At 39.9% G+C, this 27,762-nt stretch overlaps 1 protein-coding gene across 6 annotated transcripts; it reads right to left on the bottom strand.

Moving 5' to 3' along the window:
- Window positions 1–653: 653 nt before the first annotated feature.
- Window positions 654–27,762, bottom strand: arhgef7a (Rho guanine nucleotide exchange factor (GEF) 7a). Of its 6 annotated transcripts, none has more exons than XM_044217169.1 (22): window positions 27,176–27,755; window positions 23,885–23,968; window positions 19,378–19,462; window positions 19,110–19,243; window positions 17,200–17,401; window positions 15,242–15,321; window positions 14,103–14,197; window positions 13,820–13,915; window positions 13,421–13,543; window positions 11,536–11,674; window positions 11,404–11,463; window positions 11,144–11,290; window positions 10,084–10,170; window positions 9,854–9,932; window positions 9,639–9,778; window positions 8,679–8,900; window positions 7,536–7,629; window positions 7,145–7,234; window positions 6,498–6,677; window positions 2,834–2,933; window positions 1,835–1,889; window positions 654–1,543 (listed from the first exon to the last, which is right to left on the bottom strand). In XM_044217169.1, exons 1-22 carry the CDS (start codon window positions 27,338–27,340, stop codon window positions 1,421–1,423), a joined length of 2,580 nt encoding a protein of 859 aa, XP_044073104.1. In that variant the 5' UTR covers window positions 27,341–27,755; the 3' UTR covers window positions 654–1,420. The 6 variants fall into 6 exon arrangements, with proteins under 6 accessions (XP_044073104.1, XP_044073099.1, XP_044073098.1 ...); XM_044217164.1 differs by lacking the exon at window positions 6,498–6,677 and having other exon boundaries at window positions 13,820–13,933; window positions 27,176–27,421; window positions 27,510–27,749; XM_044217163.1 differs by lacking the exon at window positions 6,498–6,677 and having other exon boundaries at window positions 13,820–13,933; window positions 27,176–27,749.

Here is a 27,762-nt window from a genome sequence, read left to right as displayed (position 1 = left end):
ATATATTCTTATGGTGGCTGACTCTGTAATTGTCTTACTATGACTGTTGAAATTCAGGTCTGAGTCCATGGCTACACCAAGATTTCTGGCTTGGTTTGTGGTTTTTACACAGGCCAAAAAGGTTTGGAACCACTGCACTAAGCTATCTAGTTTGTGTGGTGCTTTCCATGGCCAGATTAAAAAAATTAATGTCTGGCCACCATTGAGCTCCTGACACCTCCCATCAAGTATAGTGCACACAGAGCTTTTCTTAGTGTCCGTTAGTTTGAGCAATTTGACTGAACACAGTTTATTTAGGCACAAGCTCCATGTCAGTACAATATAGATTTTGACACTGGGCCTCTCTGAAAGACAGGGCAACGAGATGTAATAATGTATGACTCACCTCAGATAATATAGCATTTAAGTAGTGCAAATTCCTTAACACATTTGCAATAAATCTAGTTATGTACCACCATAATTTGTTTGTTTGGGCACAAGGGGGGTCTGAGGCCCCAGGGCCTGCTTTGCCTAGTTGGCAATCCAGCCTTAGTGCTTTTGTGTGTGTGTCTCTTTCTGTGTGTGTGTGTGTGTGTGTGTGTAACTGAGACAAAGAGAGCAGAGTTTACTTGTTCCTTTGTGGTGTTGGAGCAGATTTAGCAGCAACTCAAAGCCATTTTTCGAAAAACACATTTATTTCTCCCAAAGGACAAAGGCTCATCTTTTAGCAGTATTTACATTATACAGTACAAGTTCAATATCTGTACAGTTCCCTAGGATGCCTAGAAAGAAAGTCAAACCGCAAAGTGGTCACAACAATATTGAGGACAAAAAAGGCAAAAAAATAAAAAGGATACAAAAGATGGAGTTTCCTGGCACAAGCTTCACTTCAGGCAAAAAACACCAGGCTAAGCTTGTGTCAGGGAGGGAGACAGAACATAAATCATTTCATACAAAATTAAATAACATGAGAGGTTATGAAATGGCATGGTTTAAGTTCAGACTTGTCCAAGGCCTTTGTGACCATTAACACCATTAAAGTACCATTTATGTACCATTGGACAGCGTACTGTTAAATTATTGTAAACAGAGGGAGAGGACTTCTCTTGACTTGTCCTCCAGCCACACTGAACGCTGCCAAGGACACCGATGATGGATGCTGAAGTGATGGACACACCGAGGGTTACCGTGTGTCATCTCCTCACCGTCTTGCTTGGTGTTCAAGGAATGTTATTGTGGATGATCAAGCTTGTTCAGCATCACGTTACACAGTGATTCCTGTCTTTTCACCAGAGGGGCAGTAATGGCACTCCTCTTAGAGCAAACACACACATCCATCTCATTGTGTGCATTTCACACATACAGTGCAAGCAAGCCCACACATATACATGCTCTTTCTTTCTCTTTTCAAAGCTTCAGATGGAGATGGTGCGCAAGATCCTCAAAGGTTTGTCTCATCCCATGTTGGGTCATTCATGCTCTTTAACACCCTCCTCACAACCTTTTCCAGATCCTTCCGTGCTCTCTGCTCCTCCTCAAGTGACCTCTTCATCTTCTTGTTATCCTGGGCGGGAAAACAATCTTGTTATTCATGTTGTTGTACCACAGATTTAGAGTGGACATTGAGTCACCCTGTGTTGAGGCACCTCTATGTGCCAAGAGAACAGAAAACACCTAACCCATTTCACAAGAGAGATCATTACAAATTTATTTAACTGCACTCAGCTAACATTATGCCTACGCTTTACCGAGTTAACAGTTTTTAGAGAGTCAAACCAGCTAATTTTAACCTAAAGTCATATATTAGATAAATCACACCATCATGGTCTTTCATTAAACATCCCAAGACATTCACCTGTTTCAGCTCTTGAACCTCATCCCTCAGGGCGTACACCACATCCACCAGGCTCCTTTAAGATAATCAAATTTACTGGTTAACACATCAGTGATGCCCACAAAACTGGTTATTCAAGGACAGGTTCACATCTTTCAAGTCTATCTTAAAACAACACTCCACTCACATGCCTATATGTACATTGCAACAGTTTAAGTTCGCTGCCATTTTGGTTTTGTCCCCCTTCTCTTACATTTGATTCACATTAGGAATGGATCACTTCCCAGCCAGTCTGGAACAACCAAAATCTGTTTCATTGTGGGCATGTTGTTTTAAGACACACTTGAAAAGATGTGAGCATATCCTATTAACTCAGAGCAGTAGCATAAACCTAAGGCAGTTGGTTTACCAATAATCATGACGTTAAGAGTTGCAGCTGACATGAAACATTTTACTTAAAGAATAAGTCTGGTGATATTCTATATTTTTCTTTTGTCAACAAATCCCATGTAAAGAGCAAAACCAACAATTAATTACTACTTTTAACAAGTTGTCATTGTCTGATACAGCCTATTCCTCTGTGTAATAGACCTCCATTGTTGACCAAGAACTATTAAAAACACATCAGTGAACCACACTGTTGCACTTAGTGACATGTTCCTTCATTACAATGAACATGGGCACTGTAGTTTATTTTGAGTCAATCCAACATAAACTGCCCACATGTGTATTAATCCACAGCTGAAAATAGTCCCAAACAAATGTACTATTTATTTCTGTTTGAGTAATGTTTGCAACAATAGAAAATTACTGAGCGTTCTTAAAATATGTCATATATTTGTGACCCGCTTTTAAAGATTTAAGTCTTCAGTAGGAATGAATGGGTTTTGGGCTATGTGCCACAGATAGGGTATGAAAGTGTACTAACACATTGTTGGTTCTGATCTTTACATGGGATTTACCATATGTAAAGACAGTGATTCAGGGCAAGGGAGAAGAAAGACTTATCTATTATCTTACTTTTCTTCCACTGCACTTTGTCCATTGCGACTGGGATCCTCCGACAGGACTTTCTTCTCACCAGGGATGATCACATGCAGCCCTGTTTCCCTTTGCGGTCCTGTTTCAAAACAGAAGAGCACTCATCGATTGGTACTTTGCTTTGTTTCACCTTGTAGTGTAGTAAGGTGAGTCAGTACCAAGTCATCTTCAGTAAATTACTTTTTGAGACCACAATCTGAAATGAGTGGCAGCATCGAAGAGAACCAAACATATACCACAATTGGTAGTAGTGTGTTAGTCATGCACAGGCCAGATATCAGACAAGAGCCAGAGGAAAGTGAAAGGAAATGAGAGGCTGTAGAGGTATCTAGCAAAAAAACACAAATGCATTCATTCATTCATATTACAAATCTCTATATTAATCTGAAATTAATGAGAACTCCACCATCTTCCCCGAATGACAACACACACCAAACACAATCAGATTTGCTGTTCTAACAAATCACCAGAATGCCAGTGTCTACCAAAAGACAGATTTATTCAAAACTCATAATACAGCGTTTGGGACTTGAACACTTCAGCAGTGTTGAACAAATACACCGAAGGCGCTGTTTGCAGATAAGACATGGTCACATGTGTGAACTGAATACAGCATTAGAGCACACAGAGGACAATGTTGGTCAAAGACAGTTGGTCTCTTTGCCCTGCCTGTCCCACATATTGACTTAGTTTCTTAAACCACAGAATACACCTGTCACAAAGTATAGCACATGATATAAGGACAGTGATATTCTTAGCTCAAATACTCATAGAAGGTAGAATGTTTTTTTTCTTGCTCCAGGACAACTAGTATTTACAGAAAGGGAGACTATGTGCTCTTTTATTTCAAGTCCACTCTGACAGTATTCTGAGGTTGAATGAGTAGTTCACATAGAAATGTTTCCGTATAATCACGGTCTCTTGTTTCTTTTTTAACCCGCAATGCTTTCAAAACACAGAAGGTGAGCATTTACACTACGAATGAGCATTTACTTTACAGTAACACTGAATACTCAAGTCTACCTTTAAGACTATATCATACACACTCTAGGTAGATGACAAAAAGTATAGAATTGAACAGATTCTATCCCCCACACCCACTGGCCCGTTACATGATTGTGCAAAATAATTCAAACACTTCATGTTATAATATTCAGTGTAAACTTTGATACAGAGCAATAAATTGTAAAAAAAAAACCAAAAAAAAAACCCAAAAAAAAAAAACAAATGATTCTTCCAGGGATCATTTTGTAAACACTGACATACAGAATAAAATATAAATAAAAAAACGCCTGTATACAAAAAATGAATACAATAAAGAAATCATTTCAGAAACAGTAAATAGTACTGTAACATGGACCAATATATTCCATATGTCACTCACATTGCTAGCTGTAAGAGGAGATAGACCAACCTGTACTTTTAATACCAATACTGGAAAAATACTTCTTCATAAAAATAGTCATTAATGCAAGAGATAGCATGGGAAACCTCGCAAGCCAGACAACACAAAGGCAGTCTGGCTCATGAGGCCCTGGCATAGGTGCTAGTTTGTTGTGACACAAGGGATGTTTGTCTTTGACGTTACGCTAACCTGGTCAAATTGTCAGACCCTGGTAACAGCTACACCTTAAAGGAATTAGATTACGCTAATTTGCTTTCTTTCCATGAGTGAGACAAGAAAATCAATATCAATCTCATGTTTGTGTGTTAAGTATAGAGCTGGAGTTGGGACATGTTTTGCCTAGTTTAGCATTAAGACTGGAAACTGGGAAACAGCTTTGTCCAAAGGTTAAAATAACCCACCGGCGAGCTAAATAGTGAGCTTTAGAGGTGGTAGCTGGATTTTGTTACCTTTGGGCAGAGCCAGGCTAGCTGACCTGCCGAGAGTTGTATCAAGCTTCTCAGCTAGCTTCCAGAAAGAAAGCGAATAAGCAAATTTCCAAAACATCGAACTATTCCTTTAACTAGCAGGAGACATTAAACAAAGGTATTTGATTTGTATTACCAGACTGTAGCTGCGTTAGGCTGTAGTTTACAGTTTATTAGTGTCGGGCTGGTATGCTATGCCTGGTTTAAATGAATCTTTTTATTTTGTTAATGCACTAACTTGAGGTTTAAAACTAAATATAAATGCAACCCTGTAGAACCACTGACAGACAGCAACATTACTGGATGGAAGATCAGGTTTTAAAGGATGATGCTTAGGAGACTACACAATACATTAAATTATTAAAAGTATTGACTTAAAAAGGTCAGTTCACCAAAAAACAAAAACAAAACATATTTTCTCACTTAACTCTAGAGATGGTATCTACTGATGCAGAAAGTTGGCCAGGTTACTGACTCTGAGATTTCTGCATCCACAACATTACACTGTAGTTAACTGGAATTTAGTCTGTGGTGCTCACAGGACTGAAAACATAAACTAAACAGTTTTCACAGTGACACTTTCTTCAGTAGGAAGTGGTTTGAATTAAAACTGTTGATAGTGAGGTCTTTGGATTATCCAGAGTAATGGGGACACTGATCCTGGAAAGACACATTGGTGTGGAATTTATTTAAGTGTCATGTTTCAAAGCTGCGAGCACCAGAAGTAAATTAACTCACTTCGATTGTATTGGAGTTGAGACATAAATCTCAGAGAAAGATATCTCACAACCTGGGCAAATAAAACTGAAACTATCTGCATGGCTGGGTACAACTACAGCTAAGTGTGAAAATATGTTTTTTGTAATTTGGTTGAACTGACTCTTTATATTCACAATTCTTAGTGCATCAGCTTTTATCCAGCTGGAAAACGCTTGACTAGAGAGTGAAGTATATGTGATAATCTCCTCTATCTGTAGCAGCTACATTAAATAATGAACTGTGATTCACAAACTATTAAATTTAGCAAGGATTTTTAGTATTTAGTAGCTTTTGGTCATGTTAAATTCAATCCTGCTTAGCACTGGCAACATGATAAAAGATTCAAATTAAGAAAACAGCAATGATATAAAATGTTAAGAATTTGGATATTTCATTTGCATGCTGCTATATTATCAGGCAGCAGGGGCATATGTGCCTGAACCTGTGCGTGTGTGTGTGGCATCTGTGCTATGTTTGAGCATACATACTCCAGAAACACATACCGGAGAGAAGTAGTACATGGTAAATAGAATACACTCGTTCCTGAATTACATCTGAATATCAGACAGGAAAAGCTCAGTCCCCATCTCTCCCTCCCCTGGTTATCCCTTCCCTATATTCCACTCCAACATCCCTGCACTCCCTGCTGACAGTCCGCCACATTTATGGTCAAACAAGGGGAGTGGTCACATTCAAGATAAATGAACAAGAATTACCAAACACTTACTGCATGACAACTACACATAGAGAGGAGGCACATAAAAGGGAAAGTGGCAAAGGCAACAGGGAGATGCTTAAAACATCTTAAAACAAACAGTCTAAAAATAAATAAACCAAATAAGTTAACAAAAAATTAACAAATATATAATAGAAAATAAATAGATAAATTAAAAAAATCTAGTTTCTTTTAATACATTGAAGGTAAAAGAGGTAAGCGCGCTGTACGTTACATTGCAGTACAGCGTGGCAGTACTGTACGTTCTTTAGTTCTGGTGAGAGATGCAGCTCTTACGCGGCACTGAACCCATCCTGTAACTGTGGGTGGTCCAGATGGAGTCATAGTCAGAGTCCTCCGAAAGGTCAGAGGACAATTCCGGCCGTGACACGCTGCTACGGCGGCCCGGCGAGTCCATACAGGACCGGTCCACGTCGGCCAGCACGTGGTTGTGCATCAGGTCAGTGCCCTGCCAGGCTGGTTAGGGCGGGCCAAGTTTGGCGGTCACGTTGCGAATGTAGAGGGAGGAAATGGTGGGGGGAAAGGAGGAGTGACGGGGGAGGAGGAGGAGGTAGCATATGCAGCACGCAACAAATGGTAAATCATAAAAACCAGTGAGAGATGCAGGATGAGATGATGGAGCAAATCAGTATACAAGGGGAAAATTACGGTACAGTATGGAGAAAACAAAAATGGATGAAAAAAGAGAAAAAGAAGGAACTCGAGGTAAACCAGAGCAATGCCAAAAGGTGAGGAGTGGAGGAGAGACAGACAGAAGGAGAAGATACTGTTAGAAAGATCAGTTCAGAATACCAGTGTTAAAGAAAGGCACTGAGCAACAGAATACAGGTACAGCATTAACAAAGACATCAAGCTCCAGTATGAACCTCTCTTCTTTTGTGCATGCACATGTATAGTAAAAGTAAGATTTTGTGTTTTCTTACTGGAGTTAAGAGTCTGCCTGGTTTTGGCACTGGTGCAGTATGCCTCAATAACTTTCAGGATCTGGGCATCTTCTTCCAGAGCAGCTGTACCTGAGAAAGAAAAGGCAAAATTTTTTTTTTTTTTTTTTTTTTTTTTTTTACATACAGCATGTAACAGCATGATAGCAGTTTCCTCCTGCTACTAACTAACTGTCTCCAGGCCAGGGACGGACCGCTATGACAGTGTTATTGATTCTCTCGTCCAACTCTCAGTAAGAAAGCGAATAAGCTATTTCCCAAAATGTCAAATTGTTCCTTTAATATGGAAAAAAAATGAAAAACAAATCATATTTTGGTGTATCTGAGTTCAACACAAACTCTGGACATAAATAGGAAAAGATTTTAAACATACTCTTCCTCAAGGCAAATTCCTCCTCAGACTGTTTTCTCTCAGGCTTGCGCTTGGGAAGGAGCTTCTTCACACTCTTAGGACTTTTACTAAGATCCTGTAAATGGGGGGCAGAAAAAAGTGACAATTAGAAAATCAACATAAACTCTATGAAGGAGGAACAATGAACAATGGAGTCATTCAAGGGCTTGAAGAGCTATTTACAAATCAGACATTGTATACCAGAAAACATACATGCGCCAAATGTGTCTTTCTTGGAAGATATTCTTAAACAACCCATACCAAAAAGATTTATTTCTTATGTTTATGAAACCTTTGGTTTAAATTTTAATTATTCTACTGATCACATCTGCAAGCAGTGGTAGATTGATACAGAATGTCAGATAGAAGAAAATATCTGTGCATCAGTTATGGAAGATACACTTACTATTCTGAGCTGAAATACTGATAGAGAGACACAATTTAAAATATTACATAGGCTTCATTGTACACCATTGTTGAGGAGCAAGCTTGGTCTAAGCTCTCCTAAATGTATTAAATGCAATTCAGAAATTGGCACATGCACATATGTTTTGGAAATGTGCCAAGACAAGTCAGTTTTGGGGAGAAGTGAAAGATGAGGTGGTTACCTTGATTGGATATGACTTGGAGCTATCGCCTCTTCTGTGTATTTTGGCAGCTAAAGTGGACAGTGTAAGGAACAACCATAATGCTAAATTGGTTGGAAAACTCTTATATATAGCAAGAAAGACTATTCTCAAATTCTGGATGTGTAAAGGACATCCCTGCGCTGGACGATTGCTGAAAATACTCCTTCTGGAAAAGCTGACCTACACTCTTCATGACAATGTGGAGGGATTTATTAAGATATGGCAACCAGTCTTGGACATGGTTGACCCCTCTGGACTGGACTTCATTCTACCAAATTTATTTATTTTTTTTAAATGTTTGTGGGGTTTTTTCGTTTTGTTTTGTATCGTGTGTAAAGTTGTTCAAAAACCATGAACAAAGTGGTTCTGTACATATTCGGAATTGGAAGTATATGTAATTGTTGCCCGAATGTAAATTAAAAATAATAATAATAATAATAATAATAACAATGAAAAATCAACATAACAAAAAGTCTTAACTACATAAGAACATCACCTCCTTGTAGCAGAGGGCTGCAGAGGGTCGTAAAGGGGGTGCAGGCCGAAGACAGCTCAGACTCCAGGGTTTGGGGGTGTTGGGTGGTTCCAGTGGGCCCCACATCAGGGTGCTGTGAGACGTTCCATGGGAGGAGGGGTGAGGCAGTGTGTGGTAGGTGGGGGCCACTGTCATGGCCCTTCCTTCAGCATGCCGGGACGGGGTGAGAGGGTGAGATGGGAGCTGAGGAACGAAACAAAAGGGCCAATGTAATAAGATTTATCACAAAACAGACAATTCTGCTCCTCTTATTTTCCATCTATTTTTCAGCTACTTATCCAGTTCTGGGTCACAGTGGCACAGAGGCAGGGGTGCATCTCCGAAACAGTGACAGTGTAGTTGTACATTGACGTGGTTACACTACCAACCAGCCAACTGTTCCTCAAAACTGTCATTAAAACATTGCAAATATTCATCTTAAGTGCAGTTTTCAGAACAGTGCAATGAGATAACTTCAGTTATGAATTGAAGTTATGAGTTATAAACTGAACACAAGTAGATAGATTTATAGATGTTAAAATTATTTTTCAGACAGTTACCAATTGCATGATGCAGCCACCAACATGCAAGTGGCCTATTGTAAATAAAATGAACGGTTTTGTTGATTGTTTATTCAAGGGATAAGGCGGAATGTTGATTATTATGCATTTGTATTCATTTCATTAAATGCAATTGTGCATTACATCCATTAGTGAGAGAAATAAGCCACTTCACACAGGACTATATAGTATTTTTAAATGATTGCTAGGCATTATGTGAGCCAGCCTCTAATGGCATATTGATTTAAGGGTTCATATATATATATATATATATATATATATATATATATATATATATATATATTTTTCACAGTGTTTACACCACATTGCTGTATAGAAAGAAAGTCATCTGTATGTGGGTATTTAATCATTAGCTCCTGACCGTGTGGCAGGGAACAGTGAGTGGTTTGTGGCTGGGTGCTGTGGCTGCAGTGTGCTTGATCTGTCTGGTCAGGTGTTCCGCCCAGTCCTGCAGGTCCTGCTGGTTGGTGCACACCACCTGGAGACGGTCAAACATTGTACCTGCAGGGACAGAGACAATGTTGTTGAAGGCGTTATGTGTAAATGAATTACACTCAGCATCTTATGTGGCCTTACCATTGAGCTCAAAGGCGTTTTTATGGGCTTCACAGTCTTCTAGTTTGGCCACTGTCATGCTGGCCAGGGGCAATTTTCCCTGCAGGGGGAAATCATCACATCAGAATCAAGACGTAACAGAGAAGTGACTTTTCATCCAATATATTAAGTACATAACTCTAAGGTTAAAAACTAGAGGGGGAATCAGAAAGAGACTTAAATCAGACTGATTTGGGAAAATGTTTATTGACCTGGAATATGAAGCCACTCATCCTGGGGCTGGCAGACAACATGAGGAGGACGTGAGGGAAGAGCATGAGGTAACGCTCACTCTTTTCCTGACAAATAGGAAGAGGTTCAAGAATGAGAGAGAAATACAGAGGGAATGGGAGAGAAGAGGTGTAATCCAGTTTGCATATCAACACTATATTGTGGAAACATTTGACTAAGGGCCAGTTCAGACCAAAGATTCATAACAAGATAAAAACCATTTCAGACAGTCTCTGAGTATAGTTACATTAGTGTGAATTATCTGGTGGCTGTTGACGCCCCAGCTGTCAAGATCGCAGGAGTTAACGTACCACACATCATCAGGCTCATAGTGATGTCTCTGTAACTAATCAGCTCTTTATATCGGTCTGGATATACACATTACAGCTGTCAAAAGAATGGTATGCTCCCTTTCTCTGGTTCACAGCATAAATATGCCCATGTGGCCCGTTTTCCCCAAAGTGCACCTTTAATGTGGCATTTATTGACAATAACAACCACAGCAAACCACAGGCTGTGACTGCATTATGCATTTTACTCTGCGTGATCTAGACCAGGGTCCCCAACCTTTTTTTGCACTGTGGACTGCTGTTACGCACCAGCCAACCAGGCAGGGGAGTTTATCATAACATAAATACCAGTTAAAGTTGTAGGTCGAATGTTCGGATATAATAACACACACTTTACATCTTTTATTTCCCCTACTCCCCTAGTTAAATGAAAGCTGAAAGATTGTGATGATCCAGGATTTCCTGTCAAGTAATAAGCATGATTTACTAATGATTTCTGGGTTTGATTTGCTTTGTTTAGCATACCAAAGCGGTGGTTAACTGTATATGAAGCAGCCCTAGATGTGTTTTGTAATTTTGTTGATATGTTAAGAAAATTCTTACCAAACTATATCAATTACTTTGATCAAATCTAAAGAAACTGGCTGTAATCATACTTTTTGTCACTTAAAATGACAGATGTGTACTTGTTAGCCAAAAGTTCTTTACGTTAATTTTATATGCAGGTAGAGGAGGTAGTTGGTGCTGGTACCTCTGAGCCAGGAGTCTGGACTAAGACCTGGCTCATGTAGAGCACAGAGCCCAGGGTCTTAATGTCATCCCCCTCCCATAGCCGGATGGACTCGGTGAGAATCTGCAGCTCCAGCTCCTTCCGCTTTCGCACCTCCTGGCACTGAGCCTGACACAATGGAAACAAACAACTGCTTAAAGGCCTGCTATTAATTGATTTAATTTCATATTAAGTCTGGTTACATGCTACATCTGACAGGAGAGGAAGTGAGATCAACCTACAGACAGATTTTTGAAAGACGCCATGCACTTCAGAATGTCTGGCCGGTCAGGATGGCTCTCCTGAAAGAAACATGTTGGTTATTAAACACACATGATAACACAAGTGCTCTAGACAGATGTTCAGATACACACCTCCATGTGCCTCTCCAGCTCTTTGAGTAAGTTGGGGTATTTGTCGAGTCTCATAAAGGGTTTACTGAGACCTGTGGTCAGGGTGAGGATCCCAGGACTGACTGCACCCCTCCCCTCCATAAACTCCCCCAATACTTCACTGCGAGATGAGGAAAAGAAAGTAAGAGAGACAGGGAGACAAAATAAATTATTAATTTAGCTCATTATGTAACCTTGACGACCTACAATGATTTTTTTCTATCAACATTAACAAACAGTAACTTCACAGGGTTTGCAACCAACACACTGTTCACAGAGTGACTAACTGGCCTCTGTTTGACACACATTGCTAACTGGCTTTCAACTTGTTACAACTCACTCACTTTGTGCCTAATTGGGAAGGAAATTAACTTTGAAGTAATTAAACAAAGTTATAAAGGCAGCTAGACACTAGTCAAATTATGATTTTAAAAAATGTGTCAAAAACTATGACTGCATGTACCAAAAACAGGAAAACTGTACTGACAAAGAGAAACCTTAACACTGACTGAAAGACACTTAACAAACTACACTCAGTTGCCAGTTTATTAGGTACACCTAGTTAAAACTAATGCAGTCCAGTACAACAGTTCTGCAATAAATCCTACTTTTATGAAGGTTATAATGTTCAGTTTTAGAAAGGTGTTTATTCAACTTTTTGGTCATTTTGGAGGCTGCAGTTTGTGGTGCTGTTGAATTGTATTGCTTTATACTGACAGGTGTTTCTATTATTTTGTCCACTCCATTTATATCAATGAAGGTAAGCGAAATAACACCTCTCAATATAATGCAATACAGCTCAACAGCACCACAAACTACAGCCTCCACAATGATCATACAGTTGAATCAACACCTCTCTCAAACAGTTTCAACAAAAACTGAACATTATAACCTTCATATTAGGTACACCTAGTTTTAGCTAATAATACAACAGTCTGAACTGGCAACTGAGTGTATTTGCCTAATAACACAACAAACTACACTTTTGAGAAGTGACAACACAGCTGAAACAGCACTTCTCAAAGGCAGTATTTGTTGCAGTGTATAATGATTCATAATAGTTAAAAAATTCCTAAATCACATTCACATTATTCAGATGCATCTCAGATCACCCTTTATCAGCTGAGTTAATCAGAGTATCCCTCTCGTAGAGTACTTCACAAGTCCTCTCAGTTCCCAATAACCAAGACTACCCGATTAAAATAATATCTCAACAGATCAGTACAAGAGAGAAAGTGTGTTTTTTTGAAGTGAGCTGGAGAGTGTAAACTGTAAAGTGACATGTTTTGCTGTTCACATCATGCTAGGTCAACTGTATTTTAGATCAGGTCTGATTATCCTCTGGCCTTTTTCAGCCTGTTTCGGACGGACCATGGGTCCTTTTCGGGTCTTTTTGTAAAAATCTATTTATGCATGTCAGGTTTGGGTAGGTTTCCAATCAGGTCAAAAATTTGGACCTCAACACCCTTGTACTCACTGTAATTTCCTCTTAACCTACAAACTTCTTTTTCTTTCATTCTCTCTCCTTCAGCTGTACTCAAATTATTTTGCTTCCTGTGGAAAAAATACTCAATCAACTTCAGTTGATAATGAAAAGCTGACTGCAGAATACGCACTTTGTGTCCGTAGAGACAAGCTACGATAGCTGCTACAACCCACAAACAGCAAGTAGCTACAACTGTAAAACAAAGATAAATTCCACAACCTCCAACAATACAACCAGTCCCTTTTCTAATACAAGCTATAACAAACAGCTGTTTCCCTATGTAACATGAAAACCCTCTCCTTCTTTCTTGTGAACTGCTGTATGAAAACACATTGAAAACAGTATAAAGTAAAACTAAACGTAGTTGATATATAAACGTACCCGTGCTGGGTGAGCACATTAACTGCAGAGGGGTGGTTGGAGCAGTAACCGGCATAAAGAGCCTTCATCTGTGGCATGAGGTTGAGGAAGAAGCCTCCCACCCTTTGCTGGCTCTCTGGAAGCCTGAAGAAAGAAAAAAAAAGATCACACACTGTTAAAATGCTTCTATGCAAACTCTCATAGACAGACAAGAAAACAGACTGAAGCAGAAGTATATGGAATGTGTATGTGTGCTATCAGCTAAAAGCACTACAAAACCACAATTTATGATATATTTCCTAGTCAATGGCTTAATCCAACAACCCTGTAGTACAGTCGGCCCGACACTAGATGTCCCTCTGCTTATTACGAAACAGTGAGGATGCTGCAGTGGGGCTGTGCGTGTGGGGAGGGACTAACTTGGTGCACTCCTCCAGCGATTGGACGAGCATCTGCTGGAAGGTGCTGATCTCCTCAAGGTTGCCTAGAATCAGAGCCACATCTGAGCTGCTCAGTCTAGAGGAAAAGACAGGACTGGTAAAAAAAAAATGGTGACAACATATTCAGTGACATACAAAAAAAAGTAATTTGTTGTTTAAGAAGAGTACAAAATCTGATTGATCCAGGTGCCTGTTGTTTCAGCAATCATGCTAAAACAACCTGCTTCTGATTTCATCAAGCTTTATGTGTAAATGTGTCGTACTTGTCAATGCTCTGAAGAGGTCGCAGGTAGTTCGTCAGGAGGCTCTGAAGGTCCTTGGAATATTCTGTCTCCGTTTCTAAAATGTTCTGCAACACCTGCAAAGGAAAGTGAAAAAACAGCTTCAATTTAGAAAGTGTCCCTGTCTCAAGAATTAGAAGAGGTCTTGGAAAAACAGCTCTGTTCTTTATTAAAGCCATTTTTTCAGGGATTACTGTACACTTTCTTTGTAGTTCATTTCATGAGCTAGTGCCACAAATTTTGAGTTGGAAATCCATAAAAACATTAAAACACGTAAATGTTAAAGAGTTTCCCCTCGGGGAGCAATAAAGTATTTCTGATTCTGATTCTGATGTTGCCTCAGTTTATATATTATGTAGTGAAAAATATGGGGTAATTCACACAGGTTTGCAAAGTGAGTGTTTTCGCTACAGTCATTTATTCATTCATGTATGCATACTCTGCATATCTGATCACAATATAGCAAAACTAAAGTTATGGGTTCCCCGCTGATAACCAAAGTGACAATGATCAACAGTATCAACAAAATAAATATTGGTTCAGTCCTACTTTAAACAGTTACCTACGGTCAGCCGAGAGTACCAAATAAACAGACATCACCAAAATGAATTTCCAACAGTAATCATCCGACATGTTTTAGAGCAGTCTGCTCTAAGAACACTGAAATCTACAAGATGCATCCTGCACTTTGTGTGTGTGTCTGAGAGAGAAAATAATGAATTCACTTTGCTTATCATGCAACTGTGAGGACAGTTTTACAAACCAAACCTGCCCTCAGCTGCAGTAACATTTTCAAGGCTAGTCACAGTGCATTTTAGAAAAGAGAGGAGAGAAAGTATGTCAATTAGTTTTTTAGAGAGAGCTGTGGTTGAATAGGCCACCTAGATTTTATCCTGGTACTCCATGTAATTACTTTCCAGGCAAGAGAATTAACAAATACTGAATGGAAAAAGCATGGATACAGGCACAGATTAAAAAAAAGAGGCACTAATTAAAGCCCTCAAAAAACAGAGACAGAATCTTCAAGTTTCAACTTGATGTTAGTGGAGAAAAAAAAGAGACAGAGAAGTAAAAAAGCAAAAAATAAAAAAGGAAAAGCAGAAAAGGAGTTGCGTCCTTACCAAGTTATAGTACGTCTTGCTGATTGCAGAAGTGTCAAAGCCTTTAGGTGGGCTCTTAAGAGTGCCAGACTTGGGGGACACTTGTTTGTGGCCAGAGACAAAATAAATAAATTAGGGCACATAAGTACATTTATGCAAGAAATATTCAATATCATATAAAAGTGGAGCAGCATTTTGGCCTTATCTGCCCTGCCCAAATAGATTTATATGCAAATAATCTTACTGCTATAAATAATGTTACAAATGTATCATTACTTGTAATTCCAAAATAATTTGTGGATGAGTACTGATATTGTATCACATCAGTTAAAACTCTTTAAGCATGAATCATTACTATTATCTGAGAAGAAGGCACACAATGATTAGTGAAATTAATTAACAATATAATTGGCTGCATAAAGATATGCTATTGGCTGTAAGTAACAACAAAGCCCCTGTAACAAAAGCTTTTTTTAAGTGGCTGTCGTTTTACTGCACATCTAAAGCACAAAACGTCTTTACACTGCTTGATATCCACAGTAAGTGCACATCAGGCATGCAAATTATGTTTATGTTATGTACTGTATGTGTATTAGGATTTTTACTCAATAATATTTATTGAGAAAAAATAACAATAGCTCGATGACACATTGCTTCAGCAGCATTATAGCCACTGTTTTGCCCTCTTTTCCCCTTAACGTCACATCTCAGCATTTCATTTATCCCATGTGCAATAAGTGCTCTTCATTCTAATACACCATAAACTGCCTCTTGGTTCCCCACACTGCTTAGCACTTTATCTTTATCTTATCCCTATTCATATTATTGTTTTTATGCTGCCTTTCTGCAAAAATAATTTCCTCTTGTGGGGCCGTAAAGATCTGACATGAACTGAACTTAAGCGACACCATAATCACATAATTCTGCTACCATTGAAAATACAGATGGGTGACAATTTAAAGGAAAAAGAAACATGAAGTGTTGTTGTGTGTAGTATGGAGTCAGGCCAATTCTTCTGGAGGGATGAACACCTCCTTCACAAGATTTTCCCTCATTTATATATACACAACTTTATTTAAATCAAGTAATCTCAATGAGATCAAGATCTCTTTTGCAAGAGAGACCTGAGTACAGCAGATAGAAAAACAAACATAGCCAGACATAACAAAAGGACATATAGCATCAGAGACAGTCACAGACATCGCTAAATAGATGTGAAGATGAAAGTTTATATGATATAATTTGGTCTTATGGAGATGGTGGTGGAGAGCGTTGTCTTACACTTCGGTCCAAGATCTTCCACAGGTGTGAAACTGGGTTGCGATCTGGTGACTGTGAAGGCCGTAGCATTTCATTCACATCATTTTCATACTCACCAAAACATTCAGTGAGCCCTGGGGCACGGAAGCACCTGCATTTGATATGTTTCTACACTCTTTCGTTCAGATTTTTCCTTTAATTTGTCCCCCGTCTGTATATCTATATCAGTTGGGTGCCGATCAGAATTGTCCAAAATTCATTACAAACATCTTGATTGTAGATCCTTACACTCACTAAAAATGATCATTAAATTGGTGGAGTGAGTAAATAAATGTCAGTCAAACAGAGGATCAGATTTTAAGCTGCCACCTCTTGCCACATGGCATCTCCACCTGTTTTACAAGAGAAACAAACAACAGACCACAGCAGGCCTCGAGAAGCAACAGATGTGGAGCTGTGTTACTGTCACAAGGCCAGATGGAATCGCAATGACAATGGCAACAGTGATTTAATGTACTGGTTGGCAGTTTGTGTCTGAGAGAGATGTGAAAACGTCTGTTTAGCAAATGATTTAATCTTTCAAGCTGCTCTGTGATCATTCACAGACACATGCAGGGAAGGAATTTAAAATGATATAGTTTGAAGACTGAAACAAATATAACATAATACACTACTGTATTAATGTTAAAATGTCTTACAAAGGTAGTTGAGGAACCTACCAGAGCCTTTGACCTCACGCACATAGTTGCTAGGAAACCACCCAGTCCTGCCACTGAGCATCCCCTCCCACCAGCCACCATCCTCCTGACGAGTCACACTGATGATGTCACCCTTGGCAAAGGTGAGCTCATCCTCGTTGGTCTGCTGGAAGTTGAAACGTGCCTTCACCAGCAGCTGCTGTCCACTGTTTTCTGACATGTCCTGAAAAAAAGGGGAAAAAATGTCACCAAGGAGGGAGAGAAGCAAAAGGAGAAGTGAGCAGTGAGCAGAAACAGACATTGTGAGGTCGGGAGACGAAAGACTGATGAGAACAGTTTTTATGGAAGAAATGTAGAGGTTAGTTGGAAGATAAGTGTCAACAAGAAGAGTTTTGCTATCAAACATCTATTCATCCATCTTGTGAACAAACCCAGCAAATATTGTGCAATATTTACTCAACATACTTCATCATACTCATTATTTCCATCCCTCAGAGATTTTACCATGTTGCAAACAAAACCTTTAAAGCACAATTCCACTGTGACAGCTGTTTTTGTCTTTCTGCAAATATACCGTAACTGATCAAAATCAAGCTTTATTTTCTTGTAAGTTTTACTATCTATAAATAGCTATTTCTGTGATTGACTGACTGACTGACTGTGATTGATTGTTGGCTTGACTGAGTTGTGACAGACAGCAGGTGGGACTAACGTCATCACACAGAGAATAAACTACTTGTAGTTGTGGATTTTATTTTGGAGGAACATGCTGGTTTAAGACACCTACTGGTCTGTCATCTTGAAACTCGCATTGTTCCTGATTATGTGCGTTTAAGGAACTCTTAGCTGATTTTCAATTTCATTTCCATTGTTATTCCATGTATTATTCATTATATGTCAATGGTATAAATAGTTAAGACAGTGCTGCTTAGGTAGTGTCTATACAAAACTTCCATGAAAAGGCAATCCTAAAGCGGGCGATGGCCTTAGTGGTTAAGATGCATACCATATAATTGTAAAGTCTGAGGGTCAATTTCCGGCTGAGGGCCTTTGTTATATGTCACACCCCTCTGTCACACACCATCTTTCCTGTATGTATCTACACACTCAGGAAAAAAAAGTCTCAAGTCTTTAACTAAGGTGTCACTTCAATAATCCATTTGCATTTGCAACTTATTGTGCCTGATTATACCTCAACTCCATTAATGTCCTTGCATTCACTGCAGCCAAACACCATCCCTTCTTCTCTGTTGCTTGTAATGCTTTGCTGTATAGTTACATAAACAACACATTACATAGGCAACAAGAAGGGGTCAATTTGCGCCTGGAAACAAATATTTTATCACCTCGTTTCTCATTAATATAAGTGAGGAGCAAAATCTGGTGTGACTGCAGCTTCAAAGTTTAAAAGATAAAAAAACAAAGTCATAAACACAGAAGAAAAACAAAAAACAATTCAGATCAGACATAGAAAATGGATCACCCAAAAAATGTTTTCACTTTCTTACAGGGCTTCTGTAGCAAGGCCTTTAACTATTTATTATCATTTATATCAACTTGGAAACAGTGCTTAACTGTAATGAAACAAACGCCCCAAACCACTACGCTGAACTAACTACATTGGATTATTATTGATTATTTATTGTACTAGACTGCAATTGGACAAAATAACAAAAACACCTTACAATATAATAGAATTAAACTCAACAACATCGCCACAAGCGGTGAACTCAAAATATCAAATCAATAGCTCTCTGACAGTCTCATCAAAAACTGTACAATAAAAGCTTCACAAAGGTAGTATTCACTGCATGGCTGTTGCTTTGGATTGTATTATATTTGAAAGGTGTTAATGTTATTGTGTCCATCTTTTCAGTAACTCAGATCCATTGTGGTCCTAAACTGTGACTGTTAGTGAGTGTTGACCTTACCAGACTGCGAAACTGGTTCTGCATCAGCTTGGAGGATCGGCCCAGTGAAGCCTGAGAGGAAAGCGACTCAAACGACTTGATGCGATGGGCTGAAGAGTGTCGGGCACACACTGAATCACTGCCCACGCCGATATCTGGACAGAAAGGGCAAAATATAAATACACCAGACCTAGCGCCCACACACTCATGACTACCCGCCTGTCTTTAATAAAAAAAAACACCCACACGCATCATGTAGCTCATACACATTGCACATATTTTGACTAACCTGCAGTCACTTTATTCAGAGCAACCAGACTGCTCAGCACCTTTGAGAAGTTCAGTCCCAGCAGCAGGTCACTGGCCTCAAATGGCTGTGGGTGAGAGACGACAGAGAGGGGGTGGGGGGGGGCATCAGCGTCAGAGCCAGAAAGTCATCAGCAAGTGCATTTCCCCTTTAAAGCTAATCGTTGATTCCAGCGCAGCAGGACTGTGTCATCACTTGGCCACACTGCCAGCACTGAGCAGTCAATCAATAACTCTCGTTATCTTTGACAGAAGTAGTGGGTGAAACACACAAGCTCAGCAGACACGCATATATCTGCAGCAGCTACAAACAGACACTATTTACAGCGTTCCACCATACTGGTTGAAGTATGTGCATTACAAAAGATAGTATTTCCTGTATAGCCAAAGTCTGATTTATAATTTGCATGTTGCAATCCAATCACAATGCAACCAGAATCAAGATAACAAGCACTTTCATTAATACCAAATGTAAATGCAAAGGCCTGTGATCAGATGTCATTATCCAGACAACGAATACAGAAACAGACTGCATTCTAACACCAAGTGTAAAAGGGATGAAAGATCTAGGGTTGTAACTAACAATTATTTTCATTATTGATTCATCTCCTTACTATTTGTTTGATGAGTCAAATGAATCGTTCAATCTATAATAATAGATCTATAGATCTATAATCTATAAAAATGGGAAAAAGGGTCTGTAGAAAGATAAGTTTATATTTCACAAAGTAATTTCACAAAGTAATGCGTTATTATGGTATCAGTACAGAAACTTAGGTACTGCATCGACTATTATTATCGAGTAAGTATTTCTGATTCTGATTAAAAACGTTTCAAACGATATCCAGCCCCATGTTTTAGTTTCCTTAAAACTACAGTAACCAGCTGTTTTAGAAATTTACTTTGCCTTTTTGAAAATTAAACAATATATCTGTTATTTGTTTTTTAAGATTTCCATCATCATTTGGAACGAATGGGATTGGGGCTGATGCTGCGTTCGCATCAAATTGGATGTATGGTAAAGATGGGAAAGATTCCCATGTTAACGAGACAACTAAAGTTGGATGATTGCAGAGTTGGTCGAGTGAGGGTTGAAATTACTTGCATTGCGAATATAGCACTATATCCATTACATTTAATCACATTGAACGATGGACTCTGGCTAATGTAAGGCATCCCTGCTTGCTTGGTTTCAGGCACTTCCATATTATTAAGCGGATATCAAGCGGATGTTGACGTGAACGCTATTTATTAGTCGGAAACTTGTATCTACGATAAGGTGAACAGGTCATGAGTGTCACAGACAGGGTAGGGTAATCAGAAAGTATTGAGAAACAGACTAATGCATTGTTGCTTTTTTTATCATGGAATTTGTTGACAATTTGTTAAGAAAAATGTAGAATAATGCCAGCCTTATTCTTCAACTGCAGTAAAAGTGGAAGCACGGTCTGTATTACTATCAGTGTGACTCATTAGCCTCTCGGTTAGTATGAATGGCAGTGTTTGTATCTCTGTTAATAAATGTAGTCGTCCTCTCTCTTCCTGCGTAACAACTTAAAGTGATTAGTTACTCTCGCTTCAGTTATATTGAGGGTGAGTGACTGTGAGATATCTCTCTCTTTCATCTTCCGCTCTGATTGCAGATATGTCCTAAGGGAATATGTGAATAGATGTGTTTGTGAGAGTGTGTTTTTGGAAAAGCGAGTATGTGCGTGTGCGTGTGTGTGTGTGTGTGTGTGTGTGTACAAGCTAATGGAAGACTTGCTGTCCTTAAGGAGCATTCATATAAAAGCACCCTCTTCCTCACACGTCAATACTTTCACTTGGACTGAAACTATAACTAACATTCAGTATTTGTGCTAAACTTTTCTTTCCCATGATAACTGCAAAATTTTGGTTCTTCTGCCACCTTAAAAGTCATTTCAACAAATTCTCCATTAGAAAAGAAAAGTTACCAGTTTTCACAGTGAAACATGATGAATAATGTAAATTAAATATTCATGCATGGAAATTATGAACATGACTAACATGACAGGCTTCGACATGTCCACTAAGCCTCAACATCACAGTCAGGTAAGGATTCCTCAGAGCAGGCTGAGACAATAGTGCAACACCCCTCTGTGACTCAGCAAGCTACAACAGCGTGCTGAATCGCTCCCACACTTGTCATGATTGGGGAAATGAGAGTTTACCTGCACAGGGTATTACAACTAACTACTCCATGTACACTACAGTTAATGGGATATGGTTACATATCAGACTTCTTAATAAGAGATCACTTAAATATAATAAATTATACTGAGATATTAATGCTTCTGTGAATCCCCTTATAGTTAGCATCCAGTGTAGTACAACTGGATGCTAACAGTGAGTAGAGAATACATACAGTATGTAATTTGAAATAAACCAAAAAACGATTTAAGTGCTGACTTTAAGTTTTAAGGGTGATTGAGGGTGTTTTTATTTTTTTACAAATGGTCCCCCAATTTTAGGACAATGCAACAGGACAATGATAAACAAAACATACAGACAAGGCAGCCAAGCAGTTTTCTAACAGTGGAATTTTCTTTACCGGCCAAGTTAGTCACCTGACCTCAATCCAACTGATCATGTGTTTCAGTTTCTGAAGACCACACTGAAGACAAAAGCAAGAAGTCAAGATTATAGCCCAACCGATACTGGATTTTCGAGGCCAATAATCGATATTTGATAGTTGCAGCCCTACAACTAACACAACAAAGAAAATGTCAGTGTCCAAATACCTTAAACAGCACTATACGTCTACTGCAGTAGCTATACAATACAACAGCCTTTACTTGTTTTCATTTTGATGGCAATGGATTCAAAGTCTCCTATTAGTCACGACAGATGGATCTATGATTATTCTCAGGGTAGACACAGGGTAAGGTTACTATTCCAGAGGGACCAGCGGGGTCATGGGAACTCTAATGATCACTTCCTGTGGTCAAAGACATTAGGGGTTAAGGGTCAGTAACAGCAGCTGCTGTTACTGCTGTTAGTGTCAGGTATCCAAATTAGATCTAAAAGTGATTAATCCTGTTGAAATATCCCCATTAGACAAATACAGCGAGGCTAGCATGTTGCTGCTCAGCCAAACACCCAGCTTAACTCCATTAAAAAGAGGTAGGTCAGGACTGGAAAACACAGCGTCTATCTTTTTCGTGTTAGTGGCCACTGCTCTAATCTGCAGCCGCAGCTACCTGGGGTCAGAGCCAGCAGTGCTCTGGGCTCTGGAGAAGATCCATCTTGGCTCTACAGATGGTGAGCAGGAGGACTGCCATGTCCCCAACTACTGTAATCCTGCTCTGTCCGGTTCACTCAAAGAAAAGAAGTCACATATATATGAACACGCTCTTGCACGCAAGGAACTAACATAGTGTAAAAGAAAATGATGGTATTGAGTACAGTATCTCCGCCAGTGAAAGCACAAATCAGCAGACATAAAGGAGTAGTTATGATGGGGAATTTGACTATTTAATACCAATAAAACAGCAGATTATTGCTAAACACCGCTGCCAGAAACTGTGCCTGTAGTGAGCCATAAGAAACAGAGGCCTTTTACCAATAAAATGTAAGAAAATAAGATGTATGTGTTTTGCTTCCCTGGCATTTCAGCTGTCTGTAACTACTAAAGGGCATGTTAGACACTTAATATGACAGCGCTCTGTCTCAGCCCCTCTCCACCTCTTGTTTAGGGGCTGGAGACGCAGTGGGGAAAGGCAATGCTGAGGAACACTGAGATGTATTGTCAAACTAGGGTGGTTCAATGACCCTTCTATGCACTGGCCAACACACAGCCTTAAACAGCACGTTGTCCTCGATTTGCTCGACCAGCCATAACTACAACATACTCAAATACCACTATATAGCAGGGGTGAGGTACTTGATCTGAGGACATGTTTAGACTTTACACCTTATAATATTAAGACTGTAATTATCCTGTTAGAACAAGACCTACTTACATAACCATAGTCCTATATTGTTCATAGCTGCAGTGACAATTTGGTCTTAACAAAAGCATTTTTATACAAGGGCTGGTGTGAAGTGGTGGTGACAATAAAGCCACGCATGAGCCCAAGGACAAAGCTCTGCATTAATTAGAAAGCGTAAACATCACCCAGGCGCTTCTAAACCTCAGTGGGAAATGTGAACAGGCTACAGTGTAATAGTTTTATCAATAAGTGTCACTTGGAGTTGCCAAAATGTTGCAAATGTAACCTATCGCCACGGGACGGACAAGCCAATCTCCCTCTCCCACGCGATGGGTGATTGTTCTCGGCTTGTAGTTCACTCCTCCTCCCTCTTTCAGGGGCTCCGTCCGTCCGCTCCACGAACCCATTGTTTATTGTATCAGTGTCTCCTCTTAAAACATGCTAACTCTACATTTCAAACAGCACCTCTGGGTGTTGTAATGTGCAGACGGGTGTGGTAGAAACGCAAGATAAGCCCAAATCTGAAAAGGTACTCACCTCAACGCGAAACGATGTGCAGCCCTTGAGAAACTCCTTTATGTTGCTAAGACACTCGCCGTCGTTTTTCGGTTCTTGGTAAATCTGGAAAGACGGAAACGCTGGTTAGAGATATACTTCCAGCTCACGCTGCGGGGTTCTTGCTTTCCACACTGCGGTTTTCTGTGAGTGTATTAGCCCTAAAAATGTATCTTCTTTATCTACACGCACTCTAGTGTCTGTGTTTGCACCGGGCCTGACACTCCGGGAAGCTGAACGCAGATCCCGCAGTGGGAAGTGGAAGAGGCTGTGGTATTGGGTGGAGGGAAATGACGTTGACAAATAGGGATCCCCGCTGATATTGTTGTAGCCTATGGGTGCACTGGTAATAATAACCTACTTCAACAAAGTAGGAAAGAAGAATTCATTCTACCCTCATTGACATAGATGGGGTGGACAAAATATTAGAAACACCTCTCAGTATAAGGTATTACAATTCAACAGTCTTGGGTCCCTTACATTTGATGATCAAAGAATTGTGATCAAGATATGAACTGATCAGGATATTATATAATTGAAATAAACTTGCCAGTGCTTTCTGGTGGACAAACGGTGTACTGGAGACACTGTTTCTGTATCTGGCACATCTGCACTGACATTTCTTGTTACTTATCAGCCGACATATACACTGATACAATATATCTGCGAAAAGCTAACATTGGCTGACATGTCGGCCTGGCTGATTGATCAGTCACGCTCAAAATACTACTACTACTACTACCACTACTTCTACTATTACAGCTAATAATAATACTTAACATTTTCCCCACACCATGCTTCCCACTTTCCCCCCATTTACACGTTGTGCTTATATAATAATGAGTAGGGTGTCTCTAAAATCCCTGGGCTAGTCATTCATTGGCTGGTCATATCGTGCCACTGTCTGGCCCAGATGTGGCCCTCATCTGGTTCTGTTTTAAGTTCCCATGGCCGCACTTGAGTCATTGCTCTCAGTGTGCGCAGTACTGTATGTGGGCCAGAAGAAAGCTGAAGATGTGGACCACAGCTGGGTCAGATGTCAGTTGCTATCAGGGTACGTACCAGTGCTATAAAGACCGAAGATGATATATACTGTATCATGGTTATCATGGATCTGAGGCCACATGTATTGTCTTAATTCCACCTGTATTATTACATTTTTAACTAAAGGATGTCCTTATTTTTTTAACAACACACTATTTTGAGGCACCAATATAGAATCCTGAGATTAATTGGTGACCAGCATGGTAGAAGTGACATGTCACATAGCTCATACAAAATATGGTATATAAAGTAATACAACTCAAAACAGATGAAAAAATATTTTAGTCTTCTATTTAACTTTTACTACTTGGCTGTTTTTTTTTTTTCCAAATGTTTTCCCTTTTCCCCTTTCCCATTTTGCATTTCCTCACACCGTAGAAAAGGTTTCAGTCGTAGTCATCTGGACACTGTTTTCAGAATCAAGACGTTTCGGAAGTCATTCTCAATTGTGAAAAAATTTTCACAATTGAGAATGAGCCGAAGAGTTGGGGAGCCAAAACGTCTTGATTCTGAAAACAGTGTCCAGATGTGGGAAGCATGGTGTGGGGAAAATGTTAAGTATTATTATTAGCAGTAATAGTAGAAGTAGCAGGAGTAGTACTATTTAGAGCATGACTGATGAATCAGCCAGGCCGATATATCAGCCAGTTTTAGCTTATCGCAGATATATCGGTATCTGTGTGTATGTCGGCCGATAAATAACAAGAAATGTCAGTGCAGATGTGTCAGAGATATGTTTGAAGTTAATTTAGAAAGTGTCATCATCCACCAGAGTGCACTAATAAGTTTATTTTTCAACTATAAATGTCCCTCTCCGTACATATATAAGTCTTTTATAAGCAAATTAATGGGATCTTTATCAAAAATGTATGTTTGTGTTATGTGTTTAGGTAGAATAGAAAAAAAGAATAATGGCCGATATATTGCTATTGGATTTTTTAGACTCTCAAATATCAATATCTGTATCAACCTCAAAAATCCAGGATCTGACAGGCTATAGTATTATTACTATAATCAACTCACTTTGTTTATATATTCAATTATAGTTTTGTCTCTTCAGATCTATTAGAGACAATTTTTGCCTTCACTGAAGTGGCCACTGGTCTTAAGAGTTAACTTATGAGTTACAGGAAGTTGTCTTCTCTGACCAGGAAGGAAAAATATTTAGATTTGTATTTAAACTCCATTTCCATGTCAACAAAACACATTAAATCCTCCCCAAATGAGGTGGCAGCAGATTTAACAGAATTTACAGAATGCATCAGGAATATGTTGGCTGATTAAGACACGCTGATTTGGATTTCAACCATCAGGGTGAGGCTGAGGGTGATCAGGATTTCTTTTAACCTACATCAAATCCTCTCATGTGTGCAAAAATGGTGAAACATCATTTGGTTATGTCACGGAAATTAAACAACACCCCATTGTCAATGTGAGGGGAGAAAATGGAGAAACCTGTTTTCCCAGTTAACTGGCAAATTTCTCACGCTTGTGTGGAGGTGCAGGCAGCCCCGAGCAGATCATCCTCTTTTGAGGAAAGCATTGCCTCCCTTAGGTAGCTGTCTAAACTGGCTGACGCTATACTTTGACAGACACAAACACTGCGCTGTTGCTTTAAATGGGGAGAGGGTCCATCTCTGTCTGTGCGCCTTTGCAGTCAATGGCGGCCCACTCTTATTGCTATGCTCTGTGTACAGATAGCCAGTCACCAGTCACCAGTCACTCCTGGCTGATCACACTGTGTGTTTCAAAATACATTGACATACGAGCCACATCGCCCTGGATTAAAGAGGAATATAAAACAGGGGCTTCAAACGATAACGCAGATCTGTTGAGTGTTTAAACCTGCATTGAACGCATATTAAATGAGGCCTTCCTTATTAAGACCATAGCACTAGTGGATCTAATAGCTCCTGATAAATGTGATCAATGTTTACTGTGATGCTGTCTTATTTAGAGCAGATCAATACGCAGTGGCAACAACGGCCTTTCTCTTTACGCACGCTGACATTCGTATGTGCAGCCATGTAGTGCTGTTTTCGCACACAATAACCCGGGCTGCCGTGACCTACAAAAGAAATCGCCTCATGGACCACTGGGCAGAAAGAGAAGCCAGACAACAAACCGCGTCGGTTTCACGGATCTGGGCAGCACACAGACACGCCGACGGGGCGGGCGGTTGGTTATGCAGAGGAGAGGGGGTGGGTGGGGGGGTTGTATTGCCCTTACTTTCTCCGTGGACCCCGGGCTGAGCCGCTCCAGCAGCCTACACAAGACCACTCCATCTTTCAGGGAGGTCTGCAGAAACGCTTCAGGATCCGAGATGGTCTTCTTCGGCGATTCCAGCACACCGAGCGTAATCAACCATGTAACCGTCTGTTCCGCCGAATTCATGTCCAGTCACAACAGATCCTATTCAACAAAGCGGCTGTGTTTGGGTATCTTAACAGCTTGCTGCCTCGGTTACGCTGTCATCTGTGCGTTAGAACAGAAACATAATTAATCCCAAAAAAAAAAAAAAAAAACGATGTACGAGATGTCGATGGGAGTAGATGCCCTCTACCTCGGGTGGATGCGGATGACGGCTGGCTGGTGGAAACTCAGCAGGTCTGGTTTCCTCCCTTGAATGGTGTGTGTTTTTTCCCTCCTCTAACCTGGCAAGCTGTCAAGTGCGGTTCGCTGTGATGCGTTGAGGCAGTGGACTGCATACATGCGCATCGCAGCCGCCAGCCACTCGTCCATTGGATGACATCACACAAGAGGGACAAGCCAGTCCAAGCAGTTGTTAGGGCACTTCAGCGTGACATGAATAGGCT

This window comes from Siniperca chuatsi, linkage group LG12 (genome assembly GCF_020085105.1).
Source record: "Siniperca chuatsi isolate FFG_IHB_CAS linkage group LG12, ASM2008510v1, whole genome shotgun sequence".
In the NCBI taxonomy this organism is placed as follows: domain Eukaryota; kingdom Metazoa; phylum Chordata; class Actinopteri; order Centrarchiformes; family Sinipercidae; genus Siniperca; species Siniperca chuatsi.
The sequence above is the reverse complement of the archived record's forward strand: the minus strand, read 5'-3'. Positions and strand labels throughout refer to the sequence as shown.

Excerpts from the sequence above, each read along its gene's own strand:
- arhgef7a (XM_044217169.1), bottom strand. The coding sequence starts at position 27,340 with ATGAATTCGGCGGAACAGACGGTTACATGGTTGATTACGCTCGGTGTG. Across the intron at positions 19,463-23,884 it reads GCACATCGTTTCGCGTTGAG|CCATTTGAGGCCAGTGACCT; the intron begins GTGAGTACCTTT and ends TCTCACCCACAG. Across the intron at positions 2,934-6,497 it reads CAGGATGGGTTCAGTGCCGC|GACCGCAAAGGGAAACAGGG; the intron begins GTAAGAGCTGCA and ends GTTTTGAAACAG.